This window comes from Crocodylus porosus, unplaced genomic scaffold (assembly GCF_001723895.1).
Source record: "Crocodylus porosus isolate Cpor-Errol unplaced genomic scaffold, CroPor_comp1, whole genome shotgun sequence".
Classification (NCBI taxonomy): Eukaryota; Metazoa; Chordata; order Crocodylia; family Crocodylidae; genus Crocodylus; species Crocodylus porosus.
In genome coordinates, this window is record NW_017728950.1 from 66,355,127 (window position 1) to 66,368,515 (window position 13,389).

The 13,389-nt window shown below is 43.7% G+C and overlaps 1 protein-coding gene across 6 annotated transcripts in view; it reads right to left on the reverse strand.

Moving 5' to 3' along the window:
* The window catches only part of TRPM6 (transient receptor potential cation channel subfamily M member 6), a 115,833-nt gene that overhangs the window by 91,406 nt on the left and 11,038 nt on the right, over window positions 1-13,389 (reverse strand). For 2 of the 6 annotated variants that reach the window (XM_019555268.1, XM_019555264.1), the window contains exon 1: window positions 12,731-12,841. The exons of 1 other annotated variant lie outside the window; for it this stretch is intronic. In XM_019555268.1, coding sequence (XP_019410813.1) covers window positions 12,731-12,748 — 18 coding nt within the window. In that variant the 5' untranslated portion in view covers window positions 12,749-12,841. Of the gene's footprint in view, window positions 1-12,730; window positions 12,871-13,389 lie in introns of those variants that run through there. 3 more of the 6 variants (XM_019555266.1, XM_019555269.1, XM_019555270.1) reach the window with 3 other exon arrangements.

The following is a 13,389-nucleotide window of genomic DNA, read 5'->3' on the forward strand; positions in this document are numbered from 1 at the left end:
CAGCATTATTCATTGGTTGAGGACCAAATAGAGGAAAACAAGATTACACTGTGAACACTGACCATCCAAAAATAAGCACAAAAATTTAGGCAGAATACAAGTCAATTGAAATCTAGCAAGAACTGAGCAGTAGGTTCCATGCTAAAAGTGTCATTGTCTTTACTGGTTACTAATGGTGCTGACTTGTGTTTTACACCTTACCCAAAACACAGCTTCCTCAAGAGCTGAAATCATGGTGCTTACCACAATACTGGGGCAGAGGTGTACCTGGCAGCATCTGTATCCAGGGCCACCATAACAGAGACACTACTGCAGGAGGAGGTGCCAGCACTATCTATGAGATTAATAAGGCAGCTGCCATTTATTTTGATATGGAGCAAGGGAGTAAAAAACTTAATTCAGCAGTGGCTGTAGGGCCAGAGTTAACCTTCTGCCTGCCTGCTGCACAGCCAGGAGACCCCTGCCTCTATTCCAGCACTCTCCTTCCTTACTGAGTGCCTGGGGCTTGTACCCAAGTTACCCACTCTTAATTATGTTACTGTGCTGGGACCTAGCATCAATACTGAATCACAGGATTTCTGTATTAGCCGTTAGAAATCTCCCATCTTAGGATGACTCACAACTGCTGTTTAGTCTGTAAGACAGAACAGGAGTAGCATACCTGGTAGTATGGGCATGTGTCACATAAGAAGTCACTGCCTGAGAAACTGCTTCCTTCAAAGCAATGAGAAGAGATCAGGTATTCTCTAAGCAGTATCAAGCCCAGTGGATTCACTATGGATCTCTAAACCAGGATCTTTTCAGTCCATATGTTGACTCTACAGCAATGTTATTACTGGTGGTATCAGCTGTGAAAGATTTCAGACTTTTTTTTATTTTTTAAGAAGCCAGGCTGTGTTTGCAAGGCCAGAAATTAGGAAAATGCTGTGTTTAACAGGGTGAAATCATTGCAGGGTAGCTGGTACCTGGACCTCATGGAGGTATGCACTGTGGTAGAGGCATTTCCTCTTGTGTCTAGCCTATCAAGGATTACATTCTCTACAGTCAAAGTAGAAGAAACTATTTTAAAGTCTTTTAAAAATGAACTAGATGTACAGCAAATACCTGAAAGGGACATATCATGTCCTGGAAATGTAGCCACTTTTCTTTACAACTTAGAAGTCCTATATCACAGCAGTCTATAGCAGATGTTTACAAGTAAAACTTTATCTTTCTAAATGTTAGCCCTGCAAACATCCTGAGAGTCAAGCTGGGTATAATTTTCTTTCCAGCCATCCTCACACTTAATAAAAGGTCTACCATCCAAATCAGGCTCTCAGTAATACCATAAATGCTCTATAGACCTGGCATCTCATTCAATTACTTTTTTCTTAATGCTTGTTCATTTTGTTCTAAAACTGTTCCTGCCAAAGGTAAAACAATGGAGCCTCTTTTCAAGTCACTGCGAAAAAATCTTAGAGATGGTGCAGTGATTTATTTAGCTATATGTAGAATCAATAATATTCTCCCAACCCTCTTTAGGTACCTGAAATTAATAAAAGATGAGTTACAGAAACGTAAATGCAGGGTCATGGAAGATGAATTATGGGGAGCCCTTAATTTGAACTTGTTCAAATTCTTCCACTGCACTGAAAGCACAGGGCTGATTTTCTCTGCCTTTGGTGGTCTCCATTGGGTTTCTAGTAGTTGAAAACTAAAGACAGGTTACTTGAGACCAAGCTCTTATTTTAAAATGCATCAATGGTAAAAAGGAAGTCTGCAAGACTATACATAAGCTTAGGGTGAATTACGTATGCCTGGTTGGATCAAAGCCTTATATAGACATTTGGAAAACATTTCCCAAGCTTGATTCAAAATCAGGGGCAGATCCAGAGGGGGTGCAGTGGCATGGCTCTACACCTTTTTCAGACTGAAGCACACCACAAGAGCCCAAAGCATGTAAGAATCCCACCCTTCCCTTCTGTGCTCAAAGGCATGCCCTTCCCTTCCCCTTGCTCCCAGCAGCAACAGCAGCAGTGATGGGTGGAGTGGTAGGCTGCCTCCCTGCCTGGTCCCTAAGGAACAGGCATGGGAGAGGGAACCACTGGCCATTGCCATTCCCCTGTTTCCAGCTGAACCCAGCCCCCTGCAGCCCAGCTAGAGCAGGCAGAATCAGCTTTGAGTCTTTCCTACCCTTGGGATAGAAGGAAAACATGGATTTCAGCAGCAGTGGAAGGCCGGGGAGAGGGAGAAACAGGAGAGGGGACAGGGCATGCCTTTGAGCACAGAAGGGAAGGCAGGCATTGTTATGTGCTTTGGGGACTTTAAAAAGTCCCAGAGGCTCCCATTGTACAAATAGTCAAAAAGCCCAAGGCTGAATCAATTTATGCTTTGCAGGTTAGTCTAAGCTGTACAGATTAAATTGAGAAAACAACTGGACATGCTCACTTCTGATTCAGAAAATGCAGCCAGGTGCCTGCAGTGGCTAAGGCCAGAAGCCAGGGGGTGCTACAGCATGGCTGTCTAGCACCTAGCCAGCTTGGGCTGTGTATTCACTTCTTCTTGCTGACCCTGAGGTCTCTGGGTGTGGTTCAGAATCACAGAAGCAGGACTCTGCGGGGTTGCTTATTAGCAGGGACCCTGGTTTTCGCCAATGAAAAAAAATCCCCAATTTTCAGGTTTAAAAAAATTCCAAGTTTTTCCATGTTCAAAGTGAAACACCACTATATATATATATACACACACACACACACACATACATACACACACACACACACATACACATACATTAGTGAAGTTTCATTTTAATCATGGGAAAATGTGGGTTATGAGTTCTTTTTTTTTACCCTGAAAAGTGGGGATTTTTTTAATCAGAAAAAACCAGGATCCCTGCTTATCACTTCCAGGTGCCTCTGTTATTTGTGGTCCAGTCACAGCCAGCAGTAACTTTCAGTAAGTTTAGCAGGGCAAGGCAAATCTGTACTCAGGGGAAGTGGGGTTTAACCCCCCTCCCTAGCCCCAGACCCCAGCTGGGGTTTGCCTGGGGAATGCAGTCCCTACCTTCCTCTCCACTACCCCACTCCCCAAACCCTCTCTGCTGGATCAAACAGCCCAGTGCAGCCCAGGGCTAGAAAGCATACTGGGGAACTCTGATTTAATTTAAACTAGAAAGCAGTCTGGGACAGAAGTTTCATAAACTGGTTTGACCTAAATCTGATACTACATTCTACCAGGTTTATCTTAAACCAGTTTCAGCCATTTTGAAACTGATTTATGTGCACAGAATTTCTGTTCTGTTACAAATTTAAACCCGTTTCTGATGACTTACTGTTATATAACCAAATGCACGTATTTAAGCTTTAAGAAATAGACCTAAACAGCTAAAGGAAAAAATCCCCCTGTTGCTTTCAGTTCAATGATGTTGAAAGGTTAATTAGCCTCCTTGCTATCAGTCACTGCACAATGAATTTGAAAGTTAAATCATAGTTCATGAAAGATGAGCCCAAACACCTCAAACTCTAGGGTTTATATATGTGTCTGTACTTTGTAGCTGGGTAATAAGGGCTAAATTCTCAAGTCCAGTTGAGCTGCTTTTGACGCAGACCTGGGGAAAGTGAAGGCTTACAGTGCTAAAGACTAGCTATTAGTCCCTTTAAAATATATCCCAGGTGCAGGGTTTCACCTTTATCTAGCTACCTGGCCATAAATTGTTTTCTTCAGTCATGTCACTTCAACAGAGCCCTGAACAAATTACTGCTAGAGATACTATGCTGACTATCTCAGGATTCCTCAACATGGAATGAATCTTCAAGGAGCTGATTAAGCTGGCTTTCTGGTCACATTATATTGCTGAAAATACACAAAGTAGCTGGAATAAGAGACAACATCATTCATGGGAAACCGGTGCCGCCTTAGTCAGAGGGGGCACATGCCCCTCCCCCCCTTTGCAACTAGTCCCACCAACTGAGGGAGGGTCTCCCTGTGGCCGATCCTGCCGACCAGCAGGGGGAGGGGGCCCTGCAGCCAATTTTGCTGTGGCCGATCACCACACGGGAGTGGCTGTGGCTGTGGCTGCTGCTGGGAGCAGCTGCAGTGATCAGCTGGTGCTTGCAGGGGAAGCACCGGCACTCCCGCCTGCCCTCCCTGCCCATTGCCTAAGTGGTGAGCGTGGCCAGTCACAGGGTGCACTGGCACTCTCAGGGTGTGCACGTGTGCCCCTGTGCACTCTCTACATGTCGCCACTGACATCATTCTTAGGTTCGTAACAGGCCAAATTAAAATCAGAATCCAAACACAGCAGAGTTTTGAGGAAGTTCTGATCTGGCTCTTCTTCATAGCTCAGGCCCATCAGGCCAATTAAAAATTCTGTGATCATTAAATGTGGTACCTAAAAAGCAGTATTATGCATGACATGACATAACACAAGACACTACATAACATTTTTCAGCCCACAATAAAACTAATTTAATGGGAAGTATTAAATATGAATTATTATTTAATATTGGCAACCATGCATATCTAGATAGCTATCGAATTTATCATTTCTACTGATAGAAAAAAGTGTCCTAATTATTAGCTACTTAAGACACTCTTAAAACCACCACCCATGCTGTCAGCAAGCTGGTAAGCACTAGCAGTGGATCAAGAATTTCTGTTTGTAAATCTATCTTTCCAAATATATTTCAGTCTAAGATTGAAAATGAATATAGTGAGAAGCACTTTTAAACAGGTGCTTTGAAGGTAGCATTTGCAGTTTTCAGTTCATCTGTTCTCATTGAAGATTAATGCCTGCCTGTCACATTCACAAGTACCTCCAAGCCAAAAAAGCTCCTTATGTAAGAAACAAAAGTAGGAATTGGCTCTTCAGCACTCATTTACGTTACTGTTGTGGATTAGAAATAACCCACAACTTAGAATAAGTTAATTTTAAGGGTTAACTGTCACTTCAGTTTTGAGTTGATCTGGTAGTTTTTATGTTTTTTTTCCCCCCAGTTAGTCAAAATTTATCAAGTTCCCATGAAATTGATGCTTTCAGCGTAAATTACTCTGGGTAAAGTGCAGCTTCTTCTAAGCATAAAACCCTGCTCAGATTAACTGTTATGGGGCTACTCTCGCTGCTCCAACTGAACTTCCCTTGGTTAGGAGTTAGTGCAAAGACCTTCCAAATCAATGAACTCTTTTTGAAACTTTACTGACCCAATCACTTCACTTCTTACCTACCTGGCTCTGAATGATGAAATATGAGTCATCTATCTACTGCTCCTATTTGAACAGGGCTTCACCAGATACATCAACATTATCCTTATAGAGCAATTTTGCAAAGTACTTGCTGCGTTACATAAGATAGTTTAATTTTTATTGGACTGTGTTAAAATGTGACTATCAATTGATTACTATTTACTTAAAGTTTTATGTGAACTGAATATGTGGATGTACTTTTATTCTTTACTCGCTAGTTTTTTTCTGTCCCCTACCCCCACAGTCAGCAAATTCTGCACTTTTCACTTGCTTTTTTCCTAGTCAAGTCCATAGCACCCTTCCCATTGTAAACAAAATACTATTCTGTTTTAGTGATTATAGAAAATGGATACAGCTTCTTTCTCAACAGATTTGTTCCTTCTGCCTTCAGTCATACTGCATCTTACTGGCTTTAACAAAATACTCTCTTCCTTCTTCTATCTGACAAGGACCCATGTCTGTTCCCCTGCACAGAAGTGTTCCGTCTGCATCCATATGGTAAATGCAATGCAAGAGGCTTACTGACAGGGAGGAGGGGAGGATAGAAAGAAGTAATGAGAATTGTTTACACTTTTTTAAATAAAAAAATGGTATTAATGCATAGTAAACAGGTGGCTAGAGATAAGATACAGACAGGAGAAATCAAACATATACATCAAATGATACAAATAAGCAGGGGACAGGGTTACATTGGTTGGGTACAAATATCAAAAGACACAGGAAGTTATGAGTATCTGAAGATTTCTGTTACTTTACAATAGTATAAAATGTCTGTGATTAGGAACCATCAAGTGACGCACATGGGTAGCCTACTCATCTTTTTACCAATTTGGACTCTATGATCTTCGAGGTCCCTTCCAGCCCTTAACTTCTATGACTCTATGGATTCTCTTATTCCCCCTGTATATCCTCTCCATTTTGTTTTATTCATTCAATTTATATCCCATCCTTCCCAACAAAGGCTTGGTGTGGCTTACAATAAGAGAACAAAATAGAAGAACAAGACAACTTAGAAAGCAAGGAAAAACTATCAACATAAACCAGAAACCCCCCAAATAATTGATTTCTTATACAGGCATACCTCTTTTTATTGCGCTTCGCTTTATTGCGCTTCGCAGATATTGCGTTTTTTACAAATTGAAGATTTGTGGCAACCCTGCCTCGAGCAAGTCTATCAGCGCCATTTTTCCAATAGCATTTGCTCACTTCGTGTCTCTGTGTCACATTTTGGTAATTCTCGCAATATTTCAAACTTCAGCAACCACCACCCTGATCAGTCAGCAGCCATCAACATCAAGGCAAGACCCTCCACCAGCAAAAAGATTACAACTTGTTGAAGGCTCAGATGATGGTTAGCATTTTTTAGCAATAATGTATTTTTTAATTAAGGTATGTACATTGGTTATTTAGACATAATGCTATTGCACACTTAATAGACTACAATAGTGTAAACATAACTTTTATATGCACTGGGAAACCAAAACATTCGTGTGACTCGCTTCATTGCGATATTCGCTTTATTGCGGTGGTCTGGAACCGAACCCGCAATATCTCCAAGGTATGCCTGTACTTACTTTCAGAGTTTTGCCTTCTACCAAGGCCACATATAGATGCTCAGTTTCTACCAGGACAATTGCTGTTCTCCTGGTTGAAACCCAAAGTGTGCAGATGTTTAGGCTTTTTCTATTAAAGCAAAAATGCTGTTCAAGGAGAAAAATAACCTGGGAACAACCAGGGTTAAATTGCCCTCAAGAGCATCTCCTGGGAGACTGAAAGCCTAAACACTTTCCCCTAAATCAATTCCTCTTGAGAAGCAGGAGCAGTGAAGCTGGGGGAAAAAAAGGCTCCCATGCCTTCCTAATACTGGTGTCACTCTGGGGTTCCCTTACCCCCATCCCATAAACTGGGAGGGCAGGGGAAGAGTAACCACCAGCTGTTTCATGCTTGCTTCTCACACTGGAGTTCAAGTGAGGCTGAGGCATTTTGCCATGATGACAAGCAGATGGGGTAAAGCAGGCTGCTGTGCCCCCTTGGCAAGGCTCCCAGCACCTTGCTGCAGTCCCCTCCCCCTGAACCCTTCTGGATCAGCCTGGAGCAGTACAACCAGGGTATTCTATGGAGGGGAAGGGGGGAGAACCAAGAATGTTCCCACCATGAGAAAATGCCATCCTCCTTCCAATCAGCTCACTGATGGGATGTGGGCAGGAACCCTCCAGGGACTGTCTACAGCAGCTGCTCTTCAGCAGCCACCAAATACCACTTGACAGCATGTCCCCTTTTCCAGGCAGAGATGAGGGCAGGCTGTCAATTAATGGCCTCCCTTAAGGGTACCGGTGGTCCAGGGAACAGCACTTTAATGCCCCCTGTCTGGAAAGCTTCACAGGTAAGCTCTCTAGCCACAGGGCTGGAGCAACGAGTGGGTCCCTGCACTATTTTTCTACAAGAAGAAATTTCTTCTGGTAAAAATAAATGTCTGTCCACAGGCTAAGACCATGTCCTTTGTGGTTCTGTATGGGTGTACCAGTCTACTTGCTCATAACACATTGCAGGATCGGGGCCTTATTGCAGAATATTGAGAAGCAGATAGGTTCTGTTTTCCAAAGTGATTGAGGTACTTAGGGACCTAGCTCCTATCGACTTTGAATAAGTCTTAGATTCTTCAAGAGCTTTTGAAAAAAATGTCTTCAAAGTTTATCTACACACAACCTTCCTACACTTTCTGATATAGTTTGAATGTAGCTGTGTCAATATAATATGCACTAGTACAAAACTGCATGCAGAACATACCTAGGTTTATAAGCAGTTCAAGACAAGGACCAGTTTTTGCTATACTTAGGTGTCAAACTCATCCCATACTCTGGGCCAGACGTAAACTATGGGGGGGGGCGGGTCTTGCAAGCCAGATCCAAAACTGGCAGCAGGGAAAACAGCATAGGTTAACAGTGGTAGCAAAGCAATGGCAGGGCAAGTGACTCTGTTTTGGCACCACTCATGCTTCCCCACTGCCATCAAAGGCCATTCTTAACAGGGCCCTGTAACCCCAAATTCTGCAGCAGTCCCTCCCCCCACCTCACACCAACCCCTAAACTCCCAGTCCCTCTAGAAAAAAGAAACAGCTCTGTGAGCAATGTGTAACAACACCTCCGTCCTATACATTTGAAAAACTGCCTAGTACTATGGAGCTCCTATCTGGACTGGGACCTTTCAGCAACAATTAATATCAATATTTTTATGGGCTTTATTCCTGCTGTCCCTGCCCAAATGACACAGCTGGACTATATGCATTCTGTGCAGTCAATCAAACAGTTGTATTATGTCAACGACACCTGGACTGCATGAAGTCATGGAAGACAACTGAGTTATGCAGGTGTCACAGTGGATTTAATTTGACCATCAGAACATTTCTTATTAGTGAGGACACAGAAGAGAGAGTGCAGCTGGAATCTCTGTTTGCCAACATGCTTTCAAAGCTAATACTTAGAGTACAAGAAACATCAGTTGTGTGTGTACTAACACAATTGAATTGGAAAGAGTGAAAGGCAATAAAACCAGAACTTCCTTATTTTAAAATGTTACTTTTCAATTTATTAAAGCTCAGCTGTACACTGCCTATATTTTAAGCAACTGGTCTTAGAAAAAGACAAGGCTGCCTATAACCAGCATGGTAAATGAGGGCTCAACTAGAGCTAGAGAATAAGAAAATGAGGACAAAGATGTGTACAAAGTCTAGTCTCTCTATGGGCTTAGACTTCAAACTCAGCACTGTCCACATTCCTAGCCCAGAATCTCTGTTACCTTGAGCCAGCTCCTAGCATTTATTGAAGAGTTAATCTTTTCATTCAAAATAAGACAGAAGGAGATACTGCTGGTGGGATCCCAGTTTCAGATCCCTCCTCCTCCTCCATGCCCTTGGACAATGACCTACCCACTGGCTACTCTGGGATAGGGACACTAAATCCTTCCTGATGAAGTTGTTCCACCAATGTAGTGATGGGAGGGAGGGAGAGTCTTTGGCTCTGGTTCCTGTATTCCAGTGTTTATACATTATATATTAAACAGTTGTTGGAAAAGGATGTAGATGGGCAGCTAGGGTATTTTCCAGGGATTGTAGGGTTGTATCACCTCAGACAGAGAAGGTATTTGACCCTGGTTCAGTTGACTGTTCTATCCACTGAACTATTCCGTAAAGAGGGAGTGGAAACATCACTAACTTCTTCTCAGGCTGCATTTTAAAGAAAGCAGTAGCTGCCTCTGCACGTCTTGTGCAGCCTGATCCAGTTGGTATACAACAGAGCATGCCTACCAGACCAAGACCCTGAGGGAAGATAAGACAGAGCCATAAACGAGGCACCACGCTGCTCAGTTCCAACAAGACTGAGGTGCCTAGGCATGCCCGGAAGCAGTAATTTAGGCACCTGAGGGTGCATCTACACATGCTTATTAATGCTTGATGGCTTGTTGCTGCTGGGCACATGTGCTGACATGTGCCCAAACCACAGCAGGTTGAGCTGGGTCAGACCAGCCCCAGCTGGTAGAGGCCCCATGGGGTCAGCCTGACAGCCTGGAGCTGCTCTGACTGGGCTCAGTGTGCTGCAAAGGGTTTGGCTGGGGCATGAGGGTGCTTCAGTGCAGAGCTAGCTGGCAGTCAACCCCTGTCACTGAAGCACTCTCATGCCCCAGCCAGCTGGGTCAGTGTCTACATATGTGCTGCTGCACATGAAAAAAATAGGGTAGTACTCACCCTGCTGCAGAATGTATTAGTTCTGCACGCTTGAATAGGTGCATACATGTAGACACTGAGAAGTTTACTGCAGAGTTAATAAGGCACAGTAAATATCTTGTGCAGCTGTGTCCTGAATGCCTAAAACTGAGGCAGCTACAAAGTTGAGGCATCTCTAAGGCGTGGCAGCAGCTGAGCAGAAGTTTTCAGAACTGTCTGCATTCCACCTACAGTCCACTTTCGGCACCTCTTGGTGCATCAGGAGCAAACAAACAAACAAACCAAGCAAATTGCCCAGTTCTACTCATCGAAAGCAATTTACAAAACACCTTTCATAGACAAGTCTGTGAACTTCACTTCGTAAATCTACTGGACACAAAAAGTTATGGACTAAATACAGACATTGGATTTATAGCACATTATAACCTGCCTGCCATTGAATAACCCCAGGTTCTCTCTACACTTTACCAGCTACATTCAACCACCAGGTCAACAATCCCACTCTCTCCCCCACCTACCTGCATCACACCTATGGTCTCCCATCCCCTCTGACCCTCATTGTTATGCATTTACATTTTCACAGACCTGAATTTTGTATATTGTCTTCTATTCCACCCAGGACAGCACACAAACACCAACAAACTCTACCTGTGCCTGAAGAAGAGTGTTTGTGTCCAAAAGCTTGGAAAAAAACTTTTTCCAACTGTTTTTTTGGTCTAATAAAAGACACCCCATTTACTCAAAGAACGTTGTTTGCCTCAGGAGCAAACAGAATTTTCGGTAACAAAGTTGAAAAGCTAAAAAATACGTTTTTGAAACTTGTATTTCACTAAACCAGCGCAAAGCACAGTGTAGGCATCCTTAATTCAATGTATAGGCAGTTGAATTAAGCCAAAGCAACGCAAACCAGGTTTAAATTGAATTTAAAATGTCTAGATTGTATTTTGCCCTGATTTAGTTGTTTTTTCCCAATTTCCATTAGTTAAAATATTTCAGGTGGTAACAGTTTTTAAAGCAGCTAAATAATTTAGAAGTCTCAATATCAAAGCATTTAAGTTTTGGTTAGGCACATACATGCCTGATTCTGATTGGCTTTCAGGGACCCTTAGGTTCTTAAGTCGACTAGCCGGTTTTGAAAATTGTATCTGAAGTTCATCATTTTATCTTTTCTTCGAACTCCAGACCCCAGTACCAGGTGAATCATACATCTTCATTTTCAAAAAGTTGTTTCCATCGGCATAATTGCACAGAAGAATTGCATCCTAATAACTCAAACACCTGAGGAAGGTATATAGCTACACACTATACCTATAGATATTCACTTAAGAAATATGTTGAACTGTTGGATGATTTGACTCAGTGTTGAAAGCATGGAGCTGACAAGATTGCTCTGGGGTGCTACTAAAACAAGTGGCCTTAAGAGCTTTTGCTGCTTCCACAGTAGAAATGTTAAATAAGTCATTAAAAAAAATGGGGCCCCTGGGGCAAACATCCACATCTGCACAAATGTCTATGATCATTAACACCAAAAAACCCACATGTAATAAGCAACCAGCATTAAGTATTGGAGAGCATGATTGTTTCTTTTAGTATAGACATACACATTATCTCCAGAGATCTTTTTTTTCCCCCCATTTTCAAGCTAATTTCATCATCTGTTACAAATGTTACTCATTAAACACTATATGCAATATACCTAACGAGCACAAAAAACCCTCCCCTCTTATCTAATAGTGCTCTATACCTTTCAGGTCAACAGCTCAAGGAAGCTTGGTCATTCACTCCTTACTCAGAGGATATTTCCAAGTAAATCAAATTGAGTCTTGTCTGAATAATGCCTAGAGCAATGGTTCACAGCCCTTTTTTGGACTTTAGTCACCTTCAGAAAATACCAGCTCTGAAGTTTTCCCTTGTTTTGTTGATTACAGAAAATAGAGCAGGGGTGGGTTCTGTTGCAGAGAAGTCAGAAAGATTGCAACAGGTCAAAATGCTTTTAGCAGGCTGGATTCCTGTGCTCAGTCCCTTGGCCTTATAAATCGTATTTGTGCTAACATTATGTGGCATCTCAAGGCTCCCTTGAATGGATCTCAAGGCACCACAGGTCACTGGATTACATTTTCAGCAGAGTGTTTAACTGGTGTGTTTTCACTGAATACGTACTATTTTTATTAATTTTTTGCTGTATCAAGCGATCCGTGTTGGGTCTTGCATCAGGAATGTCAGGGACAGAGCAAAGATCTGTCATGACTTGGAAAACGCGTAAAGGAGAGGAAAAGCCTGAAGTGAGGTGTAAGCAACTTGGATCTGTGACCATGCCAAATGTCAGTCTTCATTCGGATGAGCACGGGCACCTGCTTACCTCGGAGGCTCTCAACCTTTTTAGACTCGAGGCACCCCTCAGATCATACCAGCTTACTTTCCGTTTGATTTTTGACGACAGGAAAATAAGAGAGCAATGTGTCTGTTGCAAATAACTCCCAGCATTTCAGAGCCCAGCACCCACCCGTCTGCCTAAATACCTTTCACATGTGCTTGCTGTGGGCACCTGCGCAACCCCAGGTGCTGCAGCCCAGGCAGGGCAAGGGGGGCAAATGCCCAGCCCTCGACTCCTTTCACACAGCATCCACATGAGGTAAAAGACCTTCTCATTCACCACAGAGCAGCCTGCTCTCTCCAAAGCACGACGGAGCGACCCCTCTGCGGGCAGCTGAGGGTGGGGGGTGTTGTCCAGGCTTGCAGCCTGGGGAGGGGGCTGACTGCGCGGTGCCTCACGGCCACAACCCGGCCCTTTACCTTCAGCCGGACTTTCATGTCGGCTGCGCCGGGCTGCGGGTCTGGGCGGCTCCGCAGGTCTCTGCGCTCCTCGGAGCCGCGGTCTCGCCGGCCCCTGCCGCCGCGGCGCGCGGAGCCCCGGGCCGGGAAGAGGAGGTCCCGCCGCGCCGGCATCCCCATCTCCGCCCGGCTCCATAAACCCGCGATCCTTGGACCGCGGCGGGAGAGCGGGTGGTTAATGATCCACCGCCTGGCCCGGCACCCCGGCTCCTGCCGCTGCTGCGACGGGAACATTAAACGAAACACAGCCCCAAATAACCCCCCAGACCTACGCGTGTCCCCCGGAGCCAGGCCGGGCGGGTGTTGCTCGCGGTCCTTCTGCAGGGCGGCTGCTCCCCACCCTAGCCACCCCGCTCGGGGGGTGATCACCCTGGTTTTCTCGGTTTAAAAAAACAAACTCCCCAATTTTCGGGTTAAAAAAGTAACCCAAAATCACATTTATTCGAGATTAAAATGAAATAATATATACACGCATATACACACGCTCACATCTATCTATATCTATATCTATATCTATATCTATATCTATATCTACACACACACCCCTATGCATATATAGATATACACATACACATATGCACACACATAATATACATACATATACATACACACGTATATAC